Source organism: Maniola jurtina, chromosome 13, assembly GCF_905333055.1.
Source record: "Maniola jurtina chromosome 13, ilManJurt1.1, whole genome shotgun sequence".
Lineage (NCBI taxonomy): Eukaryota > Metazoa > Arthropoda > Insecta > Lepidoptera > Nymphalidae > Maniola > Maniola jurtina.
In genome coordinates, this window is record NC_060041.1 from 5946929 (window position 1) to 5970423 (window position 23495).

The following is a 23495-nucleotide window of genomic DNA, read 5'->3' on the forward strand; positions in this document are numbered from 1 at the left end:
TCGTTGTTTGTCCATCTGTCTGTCAACACCAGTCAAAATCAATAGGGTACTTCCCGTTGACGCAGAATCAGAAAGGCAGGTCGACTAATTAATGAGTACCTAATAGTCGATACTAGAGCTAATTTCTTAAACTGGACCCAGTAAAGATGGATCAAGTAAAGATTTTTATATAAACCAGTGAGGATGATACTGCTATTGGCGCAATTAAAGTGCCATAAACCTACTTTGTCGTATTAGTTTACAAATTGCAAAAAACCAAATTAAATTTGAATTTCGCGGGCAGACCTTAAAAAATGTAATTTCTTCGACACAAAATCCTTCGGGCCGAGTTCGACTCGCACTTGACCGGTATTTTAACAGACAATTAAAAAAAACAATATTTGTTAAAAATATTTTATTATGTAATAATTATTATTATAGTAGGTATAATATTAGGCAAACATGTCTTATAATAATATTCAGTACGTATCATAATTATTAAAACTTACGTAGTTAAACAAATTAAAAGTGTTTATCAAATCACAGTAAAGTTGGTTAGTATAATAATTTTCGAAAGGCAAGTAAAAATATTTCTAACTAAAATGTATACCTACATTTCGTAATCGTATGCAATATGAAAAATTAAAATAATTAAAAGTCATGTCTCAAAATTATTACTATGTATTTTAGTAATTTCAGAGTGTAATGTCGATTCAGGAGAACTAATCATAACTTAAGTACAAATTGCGTCAGTCACTAATAACTATGTAGGTAAATTATACAAATAAATAACACATTTACATACTTAATCGTACAAGAAACTTGCTAGCAATTATGATAAAATATCCAATAAGTACATGGTACCAGCAAATACACATAATATCCTTTATTTTAACAAGGCTTTTGATTGTACGAACTTTTATTTCCATCCATACACCGCACAGACACAAATACTTATTATAAATACTTATTGAAATATCCCTACATCAATAATGTTTGATGATGATAGATTGTCACTGCATTGGTCATGAATTTTGATTGTCCTTGCAGAAATGGACTTGGAGTGATCATGAAAATCCATTTTGTTTTCTGTAAATGGTTTTCACGAGTATCATTTTAACCCGAATTCCATCGTTTCACATTTCTAATTTTAAAGTAAAATACTTACGTCTGCAAGAAATAAAAGGTTAAGGGTGTGAATTATATAAATAACTTTGATTAAGATTACTAAGGACTAGGGATTTGCAACCGTGTATTCATATATTTGTTAGGACAAGATCTAAGGACTACTTTTGGTATGTAGTCTATTTATTGGAAGCGAACTTGCCTTGAAAACATTTCAGCGCATAAATCCGCTGTACATTTAGTGGACCCGGTCCCCTCCTCACTCTCAGACTCGGAATCAGAATCGAACTCTGATATCACAGCAGGGGATCTCCTCCCATTTGAAGTTCGCTTTAAACCAACTTCTGTAGTCAAAATTTCTTTGATCACATCATCTGCCGACCTCTCTTCACGATGTTTCGCTCGTAGTTGCTGAGCTCTTTTCCGTATATCGGCTAAAAACCCTGTAGTCAACTCTACGCTCTCTTGAGACACGTCTTGGGGCGCTAAATCGGTTGAAGATTGAGCGAGGTCCGAAGTCGAAGAACCTTTCGAATCCGATATAGTTGCTAACGAATCTAATGAAGTGCCCATGCTCTTAAATGCTGACTTGCCTTCGATGATCGATACTTTATATTCATCGTCTACCTTTGACTTTATGATAATACCGTTCGGCGCTGTTCCTAATAACAAGGGCTCTTTGCACTTATAGTTAAATATATCAGGTTGGTAACATTCAGACGCCGATGAAGCTAAAGAGGTAGAGTCGCATGTACAAGGCGGTGCTCTGTATGTGTCGTCGTGGATATAAATAATCGTGACCCGGTCTTCTCCCACGGCGTAGAGGAAGGGGCTGACGTATTCCCAGGCGTGTACGGCCGTGCTCCACATAGGGTCTTCGTTCCGTGTTCGCTTTCCATTTCCATCGACGAATACTCCACATTCATCATAACAGAGCAGTATTTCAACGGGTTTGCTTCGAATTTGTACAATCGCTTTGGGCGCGGAATGCTTTTTGAACGCAGCGGCGACAACGGGTTCATCCATGGCAAAGGCCTCGAGCGTTCCCGAGGGCAAGTTAACTTTCAAGGGCTTCTCTCCCGCGATGTAAATAACGTTTTGGGTTAGAAGCAAAGCGTAAGGCGCGCGGTCGACAGTGAGAGAGCGCGCAATCTTGAACTCTGCATTCGCTGCGTCGAAGCGTAAGAGGAACACTCGGCGACCGCAGGCGACGGCCGCGCAATGGCCTTCCTTAACATCTGCAATTCCCTGCAAAAAAAGAATACATTCATGACAGAGAAAGCGACGGAGGACGATTCTTGGGTATCCCGTGACTTGAGCGTCGCTTTCTTAGTTAGTATCCTGTGGCCGTACCTTTACTAAGTGCGGTGCAGTAGAGTCAGGCAGTTGAACCCTGGCGAGCGTGACGACCGGTCGCAGCGAGGTGGCACGCCGCAGCGCCGAGCCCAGCGCCAGCAGGCTGGTGTGCGCCAGCAGGCCACCGCACACGAGCAGCGCGCGCCCCGCCGCCGCCGCCGCCGCCTGCACCGCGCACGACTCCGAGCGCCGCGGCGGCGACACGTCGCCCTCCCACTCTATGCGAATTGGACCGCGCAGCGAGTGTAAACCATCCAAACAACCTAAATAAATAAACCATTTATCTAACAAGAAAAAGTTTAAAACTAACACCTGATTATTCTATCTTTCTGTTGCTCGTTATATTTTAGTATTGTATAATATTTATGAAAACTCAGAATTTTTCTTCTTTCATTTGACAAACCACTCAATGAGATTATTCAGAGATACCTAGGTATTACCTATTTTTTGACGGTCCATCGTATTAGTGCTATTTGCACAAAATGTAGCTTATGTCACCTGGACTACAATATCATAATTCGTATTCCGGGAGCCAATTGTAGTCCGGGACATCTTATTCAGGTCTTTCGCATTTTCATAATTTACCAGCATATACTTGCGGCCATACCGCATTAATCGTGCCTGATGCGTACCTATAGCGAGTACGTTGGGCGCGACGTAGAGCGCAGTGGCAGGTTGCAGCCGCGTGCGCAGCAGCGCGGGCGGCTCATAGCCTGCACCCGGGCTGCTGGCCGGCGCGAGCTTGTTGAGCCACTCGGTGCGCGCCGCTATTGTGGAGCAAACGGCTATTGCTTCGGCATCGTGATCAGAGTTTTCCAACTTTATCTATTGTATAAGAAATTTATCAATGAGCTAAGTGAAAGTGATGATGAGCAATTGTTGGTCAAACTGAGAAAATCAAGTTTTGTATCATGTTAATTTTATTGTCAATGATATAGTAGAGATCAATAAGATCTCTACTATATCATCTACTACTTTGGTCCCGACGTACGTGAATGTTTTGCTTTATTCAGTTTACAAGCAAGTAGGCGAAAAAATTGCAAAGATTTTATATATCTCCACGTAGGCAAAGCTCATACATTTATATTAAAGAAAATAGAAAGTTATCGTACGTAACGAGCAAAGTTGAGCCGTAAAACTCTCTATCGTATTTGCTCAAACATACAAACATTAGCTTATGCCTGCAAGTTGAACCTTCATTCGCGTGGGCTTAGATTTTTGAAGATTCCGTGAGAACGCTTCGATTTTCGGGAATAAAAAGTGTCTTTCTCCGGGATGTAAGGTATTTCTGTACCAACGTCGAGGTAACCAAAAATCAGACACACTGCATTAGCATTACATCGCATTTATAATGTTAAAGTGAATTTATTTCTTAACTTCGCAGGGGAAAAACTTAATAGAAAACTAGTAAGTAAGTAAAAAATAAGTATAGTTACAGTAAAGGCTCTGTTAGCCTCGTTGTGCGGCAAGTCGCGCGCCTCGGCCGCCACGAGGCGCGCGCGCATCTCGCGCTCGCCGTGTCGCAGCAGCAGCGTGCTCTCCGCCGCGCGCGCTTGCATGCGCTCGCGGGACCCGTCCGACCTGCGAAAAACACGTTAAAATGTTTTCGATTTATCACCGATTCAAAACGCCCTTCATACTTAACAGGACTCTCTCCGTCACTCGTTTCCACTCGTTTCATACAATCGTAGTTCCAATTTCATTTCAATATTAAGCAACCAAAGTCCATGAAATTTTGCAGACATATTCTAGAAACTAATATCTGTGTCTGTGGTGTTTTAGATTTTTCTAAAAATATGTAGTTTTAAAATTACAGGGGCTCAAAGATTTGTATGAAAATTATTAAGACCGCGTAACTTTGAAACCGAATATTTTAACAGAAATCTGGAAAACCACAGACACGTGTAGATATTAGTTTCTAGAATATGTCTGCAAAATTTCATGGACTTTGGTTGCTTAATATTCAAATGAAATTGGAACTACGATTGTATGAAACGAGTAACGGAGCGAGCCCTCTTAAGAACAAGCAAATAACTTGCTGGTTGTTCTTTGCAAAAATGTACTCGACAGCAGAGCGGATGTTTTTGTATAAAAGTACTACTGTACTTATATACGGCGCAAGACGCGAAATGTCAGATCTGAAGGAATGACGGTTGCCATTTTGATTGACCACCTACATAAGTAAGGACGATCAGATATGAAATGGAAGTGTCTCTTGCTGGCTGAAGATGGTTGATGAGTGCATCAAGCTGCTTAATTAAGCAAGCAAAACAAAATTACGTGCTTTCCATAAAGGCGCTTGACCGTTTTGAGATACGAGTTTTATTCGGAATAGCCCTTCTATAAATTTTTAATTCGATGAATTTAGTATAAGAATGAAAACCGGCTGGAGTTTTAAGTATGTGGTTGATAGTATGCAGTTGAAATACAGTAAAAAAAATACGATTGCTTACCATATTATCAATAAAGAATCATCATTCCCATCTGGCGTGTCAATGTCAAAAGCACTGCAAATAAAAGTTTGTAAGGTAATTTCTTTGATAGGCTCTGTACATATTGAGGAGGATTGAAAATAAATTACTCAAAAATATATAAATTATTACCCATTCACAATTATCTTTGGTTTCTCCTTTCTCTCTCGCCTCGGTGTTGGCATGAAACTGAAATAAGATATATTTTATGACCAAATTACCATCTTACATATTATATGTACGTATGTGAATATAGAATAAACGCAAATATCTAACATACTTGGCTTCTCCGTTAGCATTTGCTGCAGCGAGTTTAGCTCGCAATCGTTCGACTTCCTCACGTAGTTCTCTGTAAAGGCGGATTGTAATTAATGTCTGAGATTTACAGGACGAAAACTATACTTCCATACTTACTATAATAAATGCAAAAGTGTTACCAGTGATCAGTCTAACCGATTTTGACAAGCTACAGAGATACAATAGAGGCGACTGTATCTAAGCGAATAGACTAGTTACATCACGGGGGCAGGCATAGGTTACTTTTTGTCCCACAGGATTTTAAAAACCTAAATCCACGTGGACGAAATCGTAGATATCATCTATTTGGTACAGAGGTAGCTTGCATTCTGTAGATAGACATAGGCTACTTTTATTCCGGAAAATCAAAGAATTCCTGTGAGATTTTTAAACAAACCTAAATCCATATGGACGACGTCATGATTAAGTAATTAATATGTTTCTAGAACACTTTACCTGTTGACTCTCAGTAAGGGCGGCGAGGCGGCGGTGCGGCGACCTGACCGACCGAACAATTTGTTACTTAGCGAGCATTTTTTCCGGCCTGCTTCTTCTACTTTGGCCTGGATTGACATTAATATATTTTGAGAATTTCACACAACTTTTTAACAACATTACATCAACTCGGAATTATTGTTATCTTTACTAATAGTTGTAATATGTAAGGCATATGAAAGCCTATTAGTTAAGTTGTTGGCCTTTAATTCGGAGTTCGAACTCGGGCACACACCTCTGATTTTTCGGAGTTGTGTGTGTTTTAAGCAATTAATTAATATCATTTGCTTTGACTGTGAAGGAAAATATAGTCAGTAAACCTGCATGCCTGGGAGTTCTCGATAATGTTCTCAAAGTCTGCCAGTTCACACTGGGCCAGCATGGCGGACTATGGCCTACACCTTTCCCATTCTGGCCCTGACTGAGAGAAGGCCACTGGGCACGTGGGCCGGCTATGGATGATTGATGACGATGATGAAAGTTTTCGGCTAGGGTTACTGGTTGTGGACGTGTTACCTGCAGGAAGTCGATGAGCTTGGCCTGCTGGCGCAGCGTGGCGTCGGCCTTGGTCTCGCGCGTGCGCCACCACGCCGCCGCCGCCGCGTGCGCCTCGCGCGCCGCCTCCGCCTCCTCCTGCACCACACCACTGCATTTGTAGTATTCACTTCGAAGGACTAATTTTTTGCCCAACATTTGGTGACCAAAAATCAAGATAGGCTAAATACTGGAATTTTTAATCCTTATGTTTATAGCCTAAATAAATATCGAATCACCATCAATGGTTTCTAAATCCCCACGGCTTAGGAGTGCAGTATCCTGCAGCTTTTGGTTTTAGCTTTGGGGAGCCGCGTCGCGCGAAGCCAGCTCGTTCTCCAGCGACTAATTACCTGCGCCTCGGCGAGACTGGCCTGCAGCTGCAGCGCCTGCGAGTGGTGGTGGTGCGCGCGCGTGCGCAGCGCGGCGCACTCCTCCTGCAGGTCGCGGACGCGTCGTCCCGCGTTGCCGAGCGCCGCGTCGCGCGAAGCCAACTCGCTCTCCAGCTTCGCCACGCGCCCTTCTAGTTCCGCCAGGAGAGACTCCCGGTTGTCCAGGCGCTCCTATCAATACATAGGGGGTTTAAAGAAAAGATCTGATTGTTTCTGATTAGGGCTTGATGAATGAGAAATTGTATTAGATTGGTGGCGATTAGATAAATAAGATACTGATGCTGAAAATTACATTCATTTTCAAAAGTTACTAAAATTTCATTCTGTTTGGCACTTTCTGACGACATATTTCCAGAGTCTTTATGCGAACCAAGCCTTTGGTGCGTCGATATTTAATGATCAGCTCAAATTAGGTCTCCACTCTCCATTATCTCTACGTAGATTCTCCAAAAGTTACTGAATGTACTGTGGTCATATTTTACTAAAAGTTTTGATTGCTGTTTAACTTAAAATTGTTAAAAATAGCTGGAGAGAAATGAAAACTTACACGCAGAATTTGAAGATGCGAGTTGGCCATCTTGAGTTGCTCGCGAGCCTCGTCGCCGCGCTGCTCGGCGAGCGCCGCGGCCGCCGCCCGCTCCGCGCGCTGGCGCTCGGCCTCCGCCAAGCGGCTCCGACATGATTCCAACTCACTCCGTATGCGAGTCATTTCACTCTATACAAACAACGAATACGTCTGGACAACAGGTACTTTACGAATTACGTTAAGGTAGACACACATTTGCAGAACGGTACGCTTATGCATGGGTAGCACGCTGATCTGGATGTAGTTTCATCCCCTCAAGTCGGGTGTTGGTAGTTTTCCTGATCATACAATATCATACGATTTAACTCAATGTGTCGTGAGGTATTGAGTCATCAAAATACACTTGCAATATGTGTATGGCAAATGTTTTTGCTTCGCCAATTGCAGATGTGTATGTAACAGAAACAGATCTAATATGTGTATTGAAATTGTGTGTAGGTCGCCGTGATAATGCCTATTATCTGTTGTGTATAACAGTTGTAGAAAAAGTATTTTCATTCTATTATTCCATATTTCTAGGGCTAGGGAAATATAATATTTTTTATTCAGTAATAAATACCTCTAGATCTTTGTTCTTAAGTTCGTGAAGATCCGCAAGCTTCTCCAGATCTGTGAGCTGTTCCTCCAGCAAACTACACGCTTCTTGTAACGCTTTGTTATTCTGAAACCAAAATTTTCCGTACATATCCAAATATGAAAATGAAGCTTTTTAATTTCTTCGCCGCGTCTGATATTTTATCTTCCTCAACTTAGTGAATTCAAAGGTCTTTAGAGCACGGTTTCACGAGGCACATAGTTTGCGACTGACTGCCTGTTGGCTGATTTTTAACTATAAATAGAGGAGTAATTCTGTTCGGTGCGTCGTCCAATATGTGGCCGACTGTTGAAAATACGTACTGTACGCAGAGTGCGACGGTTCCATAGAAAAATGTTCAACACAATCATTTTCGCCGAACACGACGCAATTTTTTACTAGCGTGGACGCGGCGTAAGGTTTAACAAAATTATTAAATACCGTAGCCAAGTGCGCCTGTAGCGTAATGAGAGCAGCGTCTACGGCTCCGCATCGTTGTTCGAGCAAGTCGGCCGCCATAGCGAGCCTAATGCGCTGTCCCCACGCCGTGCCTGTCTGAAGCTGCGCGGGCTTGGGCCAAAGTGCGGGTTTGTTCCCAACAGACTTTGTTCCGCGACGCCAGAGATCCATCATAGTATTTACTCAATTTTTACTACGATTTATTATTAATTATTTCTTTATTCGTGTTAAGTTAACTCGCGGACACGGTCATGAAATACCGAACATAGAAGTAGATGAGATCATCTACTCCTATGATACTAGAATGTCTGGTTGTATTAAACATACGATCAGACTGTACAAAATGAACATTAACGTTGGGTTGGCTAGATTGCTGCGTACACGATTTTTATGTCATAAGATATTTCTAGACACTTTTATTTCGCTGAATAATAATAATAATTAACACTTTATTCCGCCCTACAGTATTAACACACCGTAACCACGTTCATAATCCAAGTGAAGTTCGTTAAGTGGTGATCGAGGTGTTAGTCACTGTGTGTTGTAATCGTTTGTTTACAAAAAATCGTGTGTCAGGCATTCAGGACAGAAAAAATAAACAACCTAAAGATACTACATGCAGGAATCCATTGTTCAGTTAAAACTGTTTTGTCACGGAATGAATGAGGACGCGAATAAATAAGGATGCTTACTTGTACCAAGTCGTTGTTCTGCGCGCGGAGCGGCGCCAGCTCGTCCCGGAGCTGCGCTCGCTCCCGCGACGACAACTCTTCTTGCTCCTCGGCGTGCAGCCTGCGCTTCTCGCTGTACTGCACTTCACTCTTCAGTTTGCGTATGTCGTTCCGCGACCTGGTTCACGGTTATGTAACAAAAAGTTTTCAAAATATTTATATAACATTACAACGCACCCTTCATCAAAACTGTTTCAACTCAAAAACTTAGCCCTTTAATATAACCTCAGTTTCTGATCCCTGTAGTACAATCAATACAATAATTCCTTCTCAATCTTTTTTTATAATTTTAATATTATCTTCTGTAGATTATTAAAAAATCTTTCTTAGTTTCTGAAAAGTGTTACTTATAGAGCTGAACCAGTTTCTAGCTCTAAGAGGCAGTCAGAACAGTCTATTTGTATGACGAATTTCGGGAACTGAAGGTTTTTAGGTACGAACTGACTGTTAGGTACGAATCTAACGAAAACTATTCCTTTCCACTTTTTCTTTCTTTTTCTCTATATTGTCACAACTTTCTGTCTTTGTACAAATACAAAAAAGGGGAGCACCTAGTTTTTGCAGTGACATGTAAAAGAAGGAAGATATAAAATAAACAAATGCAAAAAACCATATGAGAATTAGAGTAACCGACATAGCTCAACAGGTTACAAAGCTGAAATGACTATGGGCAGGGCACTGCATAGTTTGAAAAGCCGATAGACACGGAGCCCTGGGTATGGGACTTCCCAAAGTGCTGGAATGGGTATAATCGTACCGGAAAATGCATCGTTGGAAGACGCTCGACTAATGTGGACAGACGACATCAAGCCGCCGCTGTATTCAGGCGGCGCAAGACCGTGACGTGTGGAAATTCCTACAGGAGACCTACGCTGTCAGTGGACGTCTATCAGTTTGATGGTGATGATGAAAGAAATTGTTTACTCACCTGTCAACCTCCGCCTGTAGGACTTGGTTAGTCTTCTGTAACTTATCCACCTGTTCCTTCAACTTCTCGACCTCCTTCTTGGTTTGTTCGTACTGCGGCTTTATCGTAGTGATCTCCTTGTGGACCAACCCCGCCTTCTCTTCCGCGGATCTCCGCGCTTCGAGCGCCGACGCCAGGCGCTCTTCCACTCGCTTTAGTTCTCTCGCTGTTATCTTAGCGTCCAGAGATAAGTCATTGAACTCTTTTTCCTAAAACAAAAGAATAAGAGAAGAATATTTTAAGGGACGGCAGAGGATTTTAAGTTTATCAATTCATATTTTATCTTAATCAATCAAATTAAGATATATACAATACAGCTACAGTTACAACCGTTCATAACAAAATCATTTAGAACTACGTATCGGTTATATTGACCACTAGCTGATGCCCGCAGCTTCGCCCGCGTGGATTGGTCAGATCCCCTGCAGCATTAGGATTGAGGAGTTGGAATCCAATTTTTTTATGAAACAATGTCACAAATTTCCTCTATCGATTTAAAAAAAATTACGCAAATCGGTTCAGAAATCTCGGAGATTTCGGTGTACATAGGTAGAAAAACACAACTCCCTTTTTGAAAAAGTTTAAAAAGGTTAATATAAATCCTGGCTATTTGTAGCTTCAAGACAATACCGGTTATTACAACTTACAACTAGTGGCTGGCTGGTAATTTTCATAGTTTTAGGCTGTTTTGTTTGGAAATGACTTCAGAGTTGTATTCAGTGAACTCATGAACTTAGGTTTAGCAGAGTTTTAGACTGTTTTGCTTGAAAAAAAGTTTAAAGGAAAAAAAGGAATTTGATCAAAAATGTTATTACTAAGTCTTGTTTGCCAGCTCGTCAATTTATCCTGTCCAGTGCTAAGAAGATGAGCTTGACAACTCCCGTTATTTCACTCAAACATGTTCATTAAGCTTAAAGGAGGAGGTTCTCAATTCGTCGGAATCTTTTTTTTTTGTGAGTAAAGGTCATCGTATTAGCGTTTGGATGGGTCATAAACAATATTTACCTTGCGCCATCTCGCTAAGTTAGCAGCTCGGGTTTCTTGACGTAGTGCCGCTATTTCCTCAGCTCGGGCCTTCAAAGAAAAGCAAATAGTCATTGTTTATAAAACATACAATTTTCACACGATCGCGATTGTCGCGCGGTTGTAGCAGACATAGTGCGATGGCAATGAAACGCGGGTTTAATAAATCGTGATATAAACAACCGCGCTGCCTATGTGTGTGTGCGTGTATGTTTGTGTGCGCGCGTGCGAATGCGCGTGCGAGCGTGCCTGTGTGTGTGTTTGTATGGGTGTGTGTGATTTTCCGAGACAAAAATGGATTATGTTATGAATTTGTCATCCATGCAAAAAATTAAGTAAATCGGAAGGCCAAACGAAAAGAGAAATATACTTTCGCATTCATACAATTTCTAGGAATGCTAGTAGAGATAACTTACCTGTAACTGTGCCTCAGCGCGTTCCAACTGCTCCTTCAGCACGGAAACATGCGCGTGCACGTGTGCGTCCGTCACGCTCTCAGTATCGCTCCTGTTGTCTCTGTTGGCGTCAGCTTCCTCTGGCTCCTCAGTGTTGGTACTACAGGTGACCTGGGCCTTCACGGCGCCCTCAGGTTTGCTCACACAACGCGTGCACGAGCGGTTCTCCAAAGCGCTCACTTCTCGCTCGAGCTGACGAACAAGCTGCTCTAATGTGTTCACCTGTATAATGCAATGTTTAATTTAACAGTGCTATCTTTTTAGATAGGGTCTATTGTGAAAGGGATAGTATTATTTTGGGACTTGTCGAATTAGTTTAGTTTCAATAATTTTATATATAATAATAATACAATAAGGCCTCAATGTGTATTGTTTATTTTAGCGTGTAAACAATATGCATGACCTGTCTGGGATCCTTATGTATGGGCTCGTACACGCGGCGCTAAGCAAACTGCGTGTTACGCAAGGCTTGAGGGGGGACTGAGGTTGGAGGGGAGGAGGCTCCAAATCATCTCCTGACGGTACTTGTTGGTCGCATCTTTTTCGCTGGGGACAGCATTCGACCATTGTTTTGAATTTTCATGTAACAACTAATTTCGATCGCTTCTTCCGAATCAATAAGGACCACGGGTCTGTAACTAGCCGGGCATATTCCGGCAAAAAATGTGAGTCCGAGTCAGTTTACACATTTATAGTCTATTGTTTACCTTTTCCCTGTGCCTCGCATCGTCTCGTAGCGCAGCGGCGGCGCGCGCCTCGGCCGCCTCGAGGCGCTGCTGCAGGCGCGCCTCAGTGCGCGCGCTCTGCTCCTCCAGCGCCGCCTCTCGCTGCGCTGCCTCGTTCACTCCCTTTTCCAACTCCTACACACAGGCGTAGTCAGCCAAACAGTCGAGACATTTCCATCAGAATATTGTGGGATTATACCAAAAAATTCATCTCAAAACCTGGTTTAGTGGGACAAGTACTAAAAACTGTAATTGTTATAAATAGACCCGTTATCATGTCACATTAATATTTCAAAGACCACGACGAGATGGTGTCTTGGAATAAAATTTGGTATTCTCCTACCCTGAGCACTGTGAACTACATCTCACTACAATTGATTTAGGAGATTTGTATACAAACAAACAAGCGCTGAGAGCAAAGTTTCAGTAAGATACCTGAACTTGTGCCGCCAATGAGGAGCAGCGCATGCGCTCTTGCGCCAACTGTACTTGCGTTTCGCTCAGCTGCTGGCTCGTTGTAGCATAAACGCGCTCCTTGTCACATACAGACTCCTACAAAAAATAGCACAGTTAGTAAAAAACTCCAATATTTGTAATATGGATTTTGGTATGGATTGCGAATTGGGAGCACTAGCTCCCACACAAAATTCATAATTTATTAATTAATCGTCGATTGATACAAAGTGAAATCATCACAAATCCAACATGGCCCCCACTTATTATTTGACGCTGTAATGGTACGCTTTTTTGCTACCGTGTCAACTATATAGTCGTAAAGCCTAACAACCCTACCTTTGCGCTGTTCAACTGCTCCTTCAACTGTTCGACGTGAGCCCGTAGCTGGATAACCTCCTGTTCGGCCGAGGCGAGGCGCGCCTCTGCCTCGCGGCGCGCTCTTTGCTCACGAGCCGCGTTCGCCTCGGCCGTGGCTACACGCGCTCCGTCCGCCTCGCCCCCGCTCAGCGTTTGACGACGTATTGCGCGCTCTTTTGCTACTGTGTCCTAAGAGTACTCAAAAATTTAGGCGGAGGTTTATAGTGTACTTTGACTTTGCTCAGACTTAAAGTTAAAACGAGACAGAGTTATAACTCTGATATACCTGTCTCGTTTTAACTATATCTAAAATCTGAGCAAGTCAATGTTTTATGGATTTGAAGTGACGCCGTAAGTTATTTTAGAGTTCCCACTACACAAAGTGAAGTATGGATTGGAATAAAGTTAAAAAACTTTCAATAGTATAATGTTGTGGATGAAACTACACACAATATAAGTATCATGCAAAAAATATAACTGACGTATTTATCCTTAAATAAACTAACTTGTTCTATTAATAAAATAAATAATTTTCTCATCTTAATGCTACAGCTATTTTACTCAAAGTATATATATAGTACACCTACATATCATATAAATTATAAGCATTAAGCTTGCACTAACTACACTATGTTTGCAAAATAATTAGTTAAATCTGCCGCCACAAAGAGGAAGCGGGGGACGCGACTGCTAAATCAGTATGTAGACGAACGTATTAAGCGCACTACGGGATACAATTATGCCGCCAAAACTTTGTATTTTCATAAAACCTACATACTACTACTATATTGCCAAATAAACAATTTCATAGTGATTTATAGAATCTTATCTACTGCACCTACAATGTTGAAACATCTACCATAAATCTTGGCCATAAATATACAAAATACTACGAATGTACATAAAAGAAAACAATCTAACTACCGTATCTAATACACTTACAATAGGCTTCACATTTATTTCCGTAAGCCATCTGTGGCGTAAATCTTGCACGTGTTGTATAACGTCCTGCATAAAACTTACATCAATAGTGGCATAAACTGATGGGTGATCAATAATAAAAGGAAAGGCTGCTTATCCACTAGGGTTGTACGACAAATACGATTTGTTAGGATAAGCTCAAGATAAGCTAGGATACCTGAGCTTTGGTGACAATAAACTTAATTATGTATGTCCTTTCGTTAGGTTTGAGTTTAGAGTTGATACATTCTAATACTGCATCAATCATTATTACAATCTCAATTGTTGTGATTGGCTGAATTAATGTATTCTTGTTGCAACACTGCACTGTATGATCAAAAGTGAGCGAGCGTCAACCAATCAGTGGTAATTGCTATCGTGACATTGTAGCTGTCATTTTACCGTAATCGCTTGCGCTGACGCAAACGTAGCCTAACGATTTAACGTGCTTAGTTGAAATAAAAAAGTTTTTTTCAATAGCCAGCAATTGAGCAAGCATGTCACAAGAAAATTCAGCACCAGGAAAGACCACCAAGGCGTTCTAGATTTTTAAGGAATTCGTTTTGCTATCCCTTGGTTATCATATCAATATTTAATTATAGTGTACTTTTGAGGTGTGAGTATAATCTTCGGAAATAGAAAATATTTTTATTTGAATATTAAGGTGATCGTCTAGCGACGAAGTTTTTTTTTTATTTTTATTGCAAGATAGGCTAACACTTGACGTCAATGATACTCATTTGGAAAATAAGAGGTTTAAGTTGGCTCGCGCTTGCCTGGATGGCTATTCACATGCCTTGGTCTGAGAAGCCCACACCAAACTGAGAAACATTGAGCAAAAACGTTTCGTGCAAGTAGATTGGAAGTCGATTACATTAGGATTCCGATAACATACTGCCACCAGAATGTACCAGAGCTTTGTAAGACTTCAGCTTACCTTGTAATGTTTATGTTGGGCTCGAGCATTATCCGCCGCTGCTACAGCACTAGAACACTCCACTTGGACCTCCTTCATCCTCGCCTCGACCCTGGCTAGATCACTCTTTAACAGGTCCCTTTCGGCTTGCAGCTCAGAGGCCTGATTCTGTACGGCTCTTAGCTCTTGGTTGGTCCGCTCGGCGATGCCTGACCGTAACTCTTGGTTGGTGCGCTGCAAAGCCATGCGCTCCTCCTTTTCCACTTCTATTTGGCGCTCGAGACGCCTGCGATGTCAAAAAGAATTATGTATTTTAACTTTTATTTATGTTAATACCACAGTTTAGTAGAACTTGAGATCTATTGTTTTGTTATTTGTATCAAAAAGTTGTAACACTTAAAAAATGGACAGGGATTCACTTGAAATCTCTACCAGTAGCAGTTGTAGAGATTGTAAAGAAAGAAGAATAGGTACACTAAAGATAGATTAGATACATAGACTGATTACCAACTGGACGATTATGGTAAAATAACGACGTATCTCAAAATAAACATGGATATTTAGTTTACAATGATCAAATGGAGATTTAGGGCCTGCGCAGTATTGTAAATTTATCAATTGAATTTTAAATTTATCAATTGAATTTAATATTTATCCAATCAAAATAAGGTATATGTTTCAATACTCGGTATAGACCTAGAATCATTGCAACACAGTTTTCACTGGAGCACTAACATAGTGTCGCTTCACCCACAGGCGCACTTATTATTTTGCTGTTTGTTCAATAAATGTTTCCTATTCTAAGAATAAAATAGAATACTATATTTAGGTATAAGTTAGGTAGCAACACTATGTTAGCGAACAGACTTTAAATTCTATTGATAAATTTAAAATCCTCTGCAGTCCCATCGTCAAGTGTGCGTAAGTCGTTACTTGTTCTGCAGCGAGAGCGCAGTGATCTCGGCCTGCAGCTTGGCCCGCCGCGTCTCGGCGTCGGCGTCGGCGTGGCGCCGCGCTTTCTCCACCGCCGCGTTGGTGGCCGCCTCGGCCGCCGCGAGCTTGCTCTGAAGCGACGCGACTTCGCGACCACGCATCGCAGCTAGCTTCTCCGCAGACCTGTTTTTTCGATTTGAAAAATGATATAGTGGTGATAATTAACTACGTAAACTTAAAACTAAAGCTACGAGGATTCCAAACGCGCCCAAGTCTGAGAAGAGCCAGAACAAACTCAGCAGGGTTTTCTTTTTCTTTTTTAGATAAAATATGCTTTACTATACACCAAAAGAAAATGAATGATGAAAATATCAACTTTAAAAACCAAAGTAGGTACAATTAGTGGCTTTATCGCTTACTATGTTACTATTGGTAAGGGTCATACAAAGAGTGACAAAAAATACAGAATAAAAACAAAACTGTGTTAAGTGGCTCTTATCTCAAAAAATATCCATTTTGTGAATTAAAGCGCCATTTAAAAAAAATGTATATGTTTGCATATTAAACTACAAAACATTGAGAGTTTAGCACATACTCGTATCAAACTCAACACGTCTCAAGTCTTTAGAGTGGAATGGCTCAAATAAATGCAGCTGTGGTTTTGGTTCAGTGGACATTTGTAATGAATTTCACTTTACTTCAATACACTTACTTGAATGTGGCCAAATCAATAGTTGTACAGTCATGTGAGGCATTGAATCCACCACTGCTGTCTTCATTTTCATCTGGAGCCACATAGGAATATCCTGAAGCAATTGACGAACAAATCAAACATTTTACAGTGTCACAACATAATAATAATAATGAGGACGTATCAAACACTAAAATAGACAGCTTCTAGGTTTGTAATACTGTATACAATATACATATTTGATATTCTGTAATGAAATCAAAACCATGACAAAAAGTAGTGAGACAATCCAAATGGAGTTTAGTTTGAGAAGAAATACAATGATTTTCAGGGATGGTGGTGTTAAAAGTAACTCAGCACTCTGCAGCCTATCAAAAGCGATTAAACGATAGCAATAAAAAGTGAAACTACGGAAATCTATAATTTCTGTGATTAGAGTTTCTGAAACTTATTTTAATATTTCGCTGTAAATTTTCCTGAAATTCCTAAAATAAACGTAAAAAGCTAACAATTAACTAAGGAACTATAGCGGAAAAAAAAATTTAATTCGCCCAACTCACCAATAAAAGGTAGATGTCCAGCAAAAGGGGGTCTTGTTCGGAAGGGCGCAGCGGAAGGCGGAGAAGGCTCTCTGGTTGGGCTTGGGAGGAAACTGGCGTCTTCAGGACCACGTAGATGTGGCACCCATGGCGGTACCTAAAACAACATTTTATCTGTTTACGTGTGCTTGTACCAAATCTGTAAATACACAATCATGTTACCTGATCATCTATGGCGCCTAAGGTATCATGTTACCGGATCACGTATGGCGCCTAGTGTATTATGTTACCTAAACATGTAAAGCCTGTATTGTATCATGCTACCTGATCATATATGGCACATAGGATTTTGTTACCTGATCACGTATGGTGCGTAGTGTATCATGGTACTTGATCATGTATGGCACGTAGTGTGACTATGTTGCCTGATTACGTATGGCGCGTAGTGCATCATGATGCCTAATCATGTATGGCGCGTAGCGTATCATTTTACCTAATCCTATAAGGCATGTAGTGCATCACGTTACCTGATCAAGTATGGCTGATACTTGGCTCGTAATGTATCATGTTACCTGATCACGTATGGCGCATAGTGTGTTACCTGATCTCGTATGGCGTGTAGGGCAAGATGCGCGAGTGCGGGATGCTGCAGTGTGTCGAGATAGTTGTATCTTCTCGAGGGAGACACTCGCAGCAACCCACTGACTAGTGCGCGCCACGTGTTGGAAGGACCGTTGGGTAGCGGTTCAAATGGAGGCACGGCGTTGCAGTCCCTTTCATACCTGTTATGATATAAGTAAAACGATCCTTGCTATACTAAAAAATACTTCAATACCCGTATTCACAATCGCCACAGTGCGCTCGAACGCAGTGTAGGTTCCACCAATCAGATGACTGTGTCACGTCAATTAACAATGATCTGATTGGTGGAACCTACACTATGCGTTTGAACGCACTGTGAGTCCTCATACCTTACTATGAGGTAGGTCTTAACCTATCAGGTTTGGGATTTATGACAGCCGAATTTGCATTTAGAATCTAACTATAAAAATGCAACATAATTTTTAGTACTTTAAGTATTGCGATAGTTTGCCAATTGAAGTGCAATAATACTTACTTTTGTATGTTACTTAAGATTTGCGCTACGGTGTCATCGTCATCGGAAGAGAACGGTCGCTTGAGCGTCACCATTTCAAAAGCCACCACACCGAGTGACCAGTAATCGCATGCCGACTGCAAAAGTGAAACATTATCCATACTAATATTATAAATGCGAAAGTGTGTCTGTCCGGAAACTTGGATGCCTGAGAGTTATCCATAATGATAAGATCTCAATAATCTTCTCATAGATGTGTTAAATCTGCCAATCCACACTAAACTAGACATGGTGTACTCTGACGTAACCTTTCTGAGAGGAAATCTGTGCTATCAACTCCACAGCTGAGATGATGATTATTCAGTTGGATATTTTGGCGATTGCAAAACTGCCCATTAAATTTTCAACAAAGAACAATTTGCAAATTAGTTCATAGCAATCTAAAGTGCAGTAGCATTTGCGTGGATAATACACGAGCGTAGTAGAAACCAGCATCACTACAAAAAGCTACAGAAAGCCCTTTGCAACGTAGGCGGCTTACAAGCCTTCTGAAGTGAGCATGGAAGGCTACAGTAGAACAAACAAGCGGGAAGAAGGGTTTACACGACCAAGAACCAAAACCATCTAAAGCTGCACTTTCGGTGGGCAGCTATGAGCAGAAGCGAAATAAAATACGCAACAGTCCGTTATATTTTCGTCAGCTACCGCTATTTTCGGTGGAGGACGGTGATTGTTAGCGGAATAATATCCCACCATCACTAGTAACAAGAAAAAAATTTGAGCTTAAGGCAGCAGGATAATATCGTTTTCATAATTATACACTATTGGGCATTGGTATATTGTTTTCAAGAGGAAAGACACTCGAATTCTATGACAACCGTACATATTACAGAGAATTAATCATATTAAAAAATATTCGCCTTAATCAAAGAAATTCTTTGCAAGCTTTTGACGAGCGATAATTCTAAACAGGTTTGTGATTATGACGTTTTAAACAAGTGTAAATTAAAAATTTATAACACCCCCGACAAGTGAAGGTTACAATAACTAGAAAAGAGCTGATAACTTTCAAACGGCTGAACTGATTTTTTTGGATTATAGCTAAGAACACTCTCGATCAAGCCACCTCTCAAACAAAAAAAAAACTAAATTAAAATCGGTTCATTAGTTTAGGAGCTTCGATGCCACAGACAGATACACATATAGTAGAAACACACGTCAAACTCGTATTACACCCCTCTTTTTGGGTCGGGGGTTAAAAATTATGGCAAATCAGCGTATCGCCGTCGCGGTTCCTCCATTGCTCCGCTCCCACCCGAATTTGCAGCCTACTTAAGTGCATAAACCGGTCTACTTGCAGAAGAAGACAAGAAGCAATTCTACCACAACCTATGCTAAGTTAGTAACAAGTCAAGTCCTCCTTAGAAGAGTTAACTCTCCAGTAGGTACAAGCGTTAGTGTCGTGCGAACCCACAATGGCAGTGTTAGCCCGGCGGCAGTACTCGAGACACACAGTGTGCGCGCCGGAGCAGTCGTCCAGGAGCTCGGGCGCCACGTAGTCGGCCGTCGCGCCCGTCACGCAACCGCCCTCCGACAGCCGCGCGCACGACCCGAAGTCCCCCAGCTTCACGTGCCCGCATCTACAAAGTGACGTTAAAATGGCCGCCAAATGGAACAGTTGTTTCAAGCCCACTATTTTTTATCAGAAATAGATGGTTTCCTTCATTGGACAGTTGTTTAGAAAAGACTTATGATTCTAAAAACTTCTCAATTACAATCATAAAGTCTTATAGATTTATGATTCTAATTGAGAAGTTTTACTGCAACCAACACAACATTAACAACAATAAAGTTTGCACACATTTTTTTCGTGCCAAAACGATATCTCAAAATTCTTAGTGGTACTTTTAATTTCAGGTTCAGAAGGTTCACTTCACAAAGACGTTTAAATAAATAGTGTCACTTGTTGGGATGCAATAAAGTGTAATTTAGCTCGCACAGCACTGCAACACAAAGTTAACAAATGTCTCCCCATCGCGTAAACTATTCATTCTTATATCTCTCTCTGATCTCTCCCTTATGAGATCGAAGGGGATCGGGAACTGCTGGTGGCTCGCACATCACCAAGAGGTTCATCTCGGCCTGGTTTTGTTTATGTGTATACCAGAAACAAACACCTATTATTATTTTTAAAAAAACTGCCTTAATCAAAGTGTTAAAGTAGTGTGCCAAAAATGATGAATGGTTTTACCTGTCTAGCAATATATTTTGCGGTTTAACATCTCGATGCACATAGCCCATAGCGTGCAGGGCTTTTAGCGCGTGTGCCACTTCAGCGATGTAGAAGGCCGCGTCTCGCTCCGACAACGGATGGTTACGGCGCGCCAGCAAGCCCGCTAAATCACCCCCATTACACAACTCCATTACTAGATATAGATTGCTGCTGTCCTGTAAAATGGTACATAAAAAAGTTACCCTGTAAAATGGTACATAAAAAAGTTACATTTAAAGTTTAAAGCAATATGGGAAATGATGAAATATTACCATGCATTTTAGATTAGTTGATAAATCATATTATTTTTAAGGCAATGTAAAAGAAAATAAAGACTTTCATTTTTTTTCATAATTATTGCACTCCTTTCTATAAATATAGGATTCAAAACATATTATTATTTTATTATAAAAATAATTTAAGTTAAGTATAAAGGTGATTGGTTTATTTGGACCATACTAATTTTACACCAATTTATAAAAACTTATGTATTTTCTAAAGTTTCTGCCAAATATATAAAAAAATTGCAGGCAATATTGTAATATTAGTGTGATAGTCATAAAGTTATCTGAAACAGGTGGAATAAAATGGAATAGCAATTTTATTATTAGCATAAAATGAACAAAGGTAACCTGAAAGGCATATTGTAATCGTGGTATCCATTGTCCAGTGCCATTAGCAAGTATGTCTCGTTCGTCCTCGGCTCCAGATACTCTCTTACGTGCCTCATCTTTGCGAACACTTTTAAGAGCATACACATCTCCAGTTTGCTTTTCCCGTACCATCTATAAATTAATAGGTATTAGACATTATATTTATTTAAAATCCGACTAAGCTCTTTTGGAGTTGGGCAAAGCTCTTTCTTCCAACCTTCCAGGTATGCCAATCTATTGATGGTTGTGGCCAGTTTATCATAAGGGCATCAGGTTTTTGCGCCAACAATACCTCAAGTGTTATTATATTATATACTATAGGAAGGTGCATTTCAAGATGGAAGAGGAAAGATTAAGTAGCTCACCATTTTTGGATATCATTATGATATTAATACCAGGACTGGCTTTTCTACTGGAAACTTACCCATAATAGAAAACACTTACAAGCGAGCTCTCATCACCACCCACCACATGTATTGTCTATGCAAAAAAAGTGTCAGTTAAGCCAATCCCTAATACTAGGGGCTTCTATGCCCTGACCGGCAGTTTTATTACCCACCAAACAGCTAAGGTGTTGCATTGTGGTGCTTGCTGGTATTTAATATTCTTGCAATAAAGAATTATAAATAGGGCACTAGGCACCAACACTATGTGACCCTTTCTATGTAGTACTGAAGCAAGAATATTAGGACAATGAAGGCTGTAATGGTTACAAGTGATGTTAAAGTTGTTGACACCAAGACAAAAATCAGTGAGAGCAGAATGTCAGCCTATCATAATACGGCAGCAACTCACAAAAGTCAGAACACACTAGTGCCAACAACAGCTGTACAAAGTTTTAACTCACTTTAGGTAAATATTTATATCTCAGAATAGAAATCAGAAGAGTCGAAAAGTATTCTAAAATGTGTTACCTAACTCATTCTATTTATTACTTTACAGTTCTTGTGTAACTTTTGTACCTAACTTTATAATTTAGGGAAAACATTTCTTGTGATACTCTTCTTCTAATGATACATGTTTAGTTTTTTAATGTTTTTTAATAAATAACTTTGCAACATAGAAATGTTTTGCTCCTGCTTGTTAGCTTCTTCTGTCTTATGCATCTCTCATAATAGCATAGTCAATATTGTGGCAGAGTAGTACAAATAAATAGTGATTTGGAGAACGGAGGTACCTACTAGGATATGTAGCTTATAGATCCTAAGATGAAACTTACTTGTACTTCTCCATAGTGCCCACGGCCAATCGTTTGAATTGTCTCAAAATCTGACACACATACTCTAGCCCTCCGTAGCTCAGCTAGCGTGCTTCGATCTAAAATAATTTCAATCATTTTAATTTGGTTCTTTATACTGATATTTGACATTAATTATTATAAATACAAACATTTGAATTACAAATAAACATTTTTGTCAGTTATAAAAAAAGAAAAAAGTAGTTTTTAATAAGGGCTCATAAAAATGTTTTTCCCATGCTGAATGAAAACGGTTCTATTTATAGTATCTTAATGAACATTCCATAGGAGCAGGTGTATCCAAGTGTTATCTTTGACAACCTTAACTTACATTTATCCAAGAAAATTCGCACAAGTTCATCACATTTTTTGACTGGATCTTCGTTACACTCATCATATAAAACTGTTATAGCATCCAATAACGATTCACGGTCTATTTTCTTACAAAGTTTACTGGATCCACTGGTCACTTTTCCCAAAATTTGTCGGTTTAACCGCGTGACGCGAACAGCAATAGCCTCTTTTGAAGGCTCCATCTTACTAATCTCAATTGATCAAACGCAATCCATATTGTCTTTCTGTTAAAGTTTTTAATTAATTACAAAATTCAGTTTAACTCTTATTTATTTTTCATCCCAACTTGATCCCAAACAGTCCGGTATTTTTAACGTTTTTATTTGAAAATCGAATCCACAGATAAATGAGACAAGCTGAAATGCCATCTCACAACAGCTGTCAAGTATTTTTTTTACCAATTGACTTTACGGCTCTGGGTTCTAGTCCTTTTGAGCCTTGCTTGAGCCTTGTTGTCAAGTCGTAGTCATGAATATGGAGTTACAGTACTATCTATTTATTATTAAAGTACCTCCATTGTAGACGTAAGGAGCATAGAAGCACGATATCCGTGTATAAAAGTGTGCGCTAAAATCTTTTAAAATGTACTAAATAAGGGTGGTGCTACACTAGCTAAAGGAGAAATATCAAAAAGAGCGGTAAAATAAACTACGTATGTACGTAATAATTACTACAGTCCGACAAGCATGCTATTTATCTAATTTATAATAAATAATATGCGTTTTATCTAATTTTAACTGAAAGAGAAATTTCGGAAAGCCGTTCCTGTTTGTACTTCGAAAAAGAATCATAAAAACCATTGATAGGCCAAAGGCTTGCTACAATGTATCCAATGTATCCAATTAGGTATATTTATCATGTT

At 40.2% G+C, this 23495-nt stretch overlaps 1 protein-coding gene and 1 long non-coding RNA gene across 6 annotated transcripts in view; both read right to left on the reverse strand.

Moving 5' to 3' along the window:
* LOC123871404 overlaps nt 1-23495 on the reverse strand; it is a 383067-nt gene that overhangs the window by 91349 nt on the left and 268223 nt on the right. The gene's annotated exons all lie outside the window — the stretch shown is intronic.
* On the reverse strand, nt 393-22956 carry LOC123871360 (citron rho-interacting kinase). Of its 5 annotated transcripts, none has more exons than XM_045915125.1 (32): nt 22611-22956; nt 22262-22359; nt 21022-21174; nt 20369-20565; nt 19631-19757; nt 18139-18254; nt 17623-17803; nt 17043-17178; nt 16504-16597; nt 15792-15974; nt 14880-15144; nt 13925-13990; nt 12962-13171; nt 12605-12721; nt 12152-12304; nt 11406-11666; nt 10972-11040; nt 9928-10175; nt 8961-9117; nt 7795-7896; nt 7197-7364; nt 6611-6820; nt 6240-6356; nt 5685-5791; nt 5212-5280; nt 5064-5120; nt 4914-4967; nt 3897-4041; nt 3093-3285; nt 2458-2723; nt 1307-2352; nt 393-1149 (listed from the first exon to the last, which is right to left on the reverse strand). In XM_045915125.1, exons 1-32 carry the CDS (start codon nt 22813-22815, stop codon nt 1116-1118), a joined length of 5604 nt encoding a protein of 1867 aa, XP_045771081.1. In that variant the 5' UTR covers nt 22816-22956; the 3' UTR covers nt 393-1115. The 5 variants fall into 5 exon arrangements, with proteins under 5 accessions (XP_045771081.1, XP_045771079.1, XP_045771082.1 ...); XM_045915123.1 differs by having other exon boundaries at nt 19592-19757; XM_045915126.1 differs by lacking the exon at nt 13925-13990 and having other exon boundaries at nt 19592-19757.

Excerpts from the sequence above, each read along its gene's own strand:
- LOC123871360 (XM_045915123.1), bottom strand. The coding sequence starts at position 22,815 with ATGGAGCCTTCAAAAGAGGCTATTGCTGTTCGCGTCACGCGGTTAAAC. Across the intron at positions 9,118-9,927 it reads CTACAGGCGGAGGTTGACAG|GTCGCGGAACGACATACGCA; the intron begins GTGAGTAAACAA and ends ACCGTGAACCAG. Across the intron at positions 5,121-5,211 it reads AATGCTAACGGAGAAGCCAA|TTTCATGCCAACACCGAGGC; the intron begins GTATGTTAGATA and ends ATCTTATTTCAG.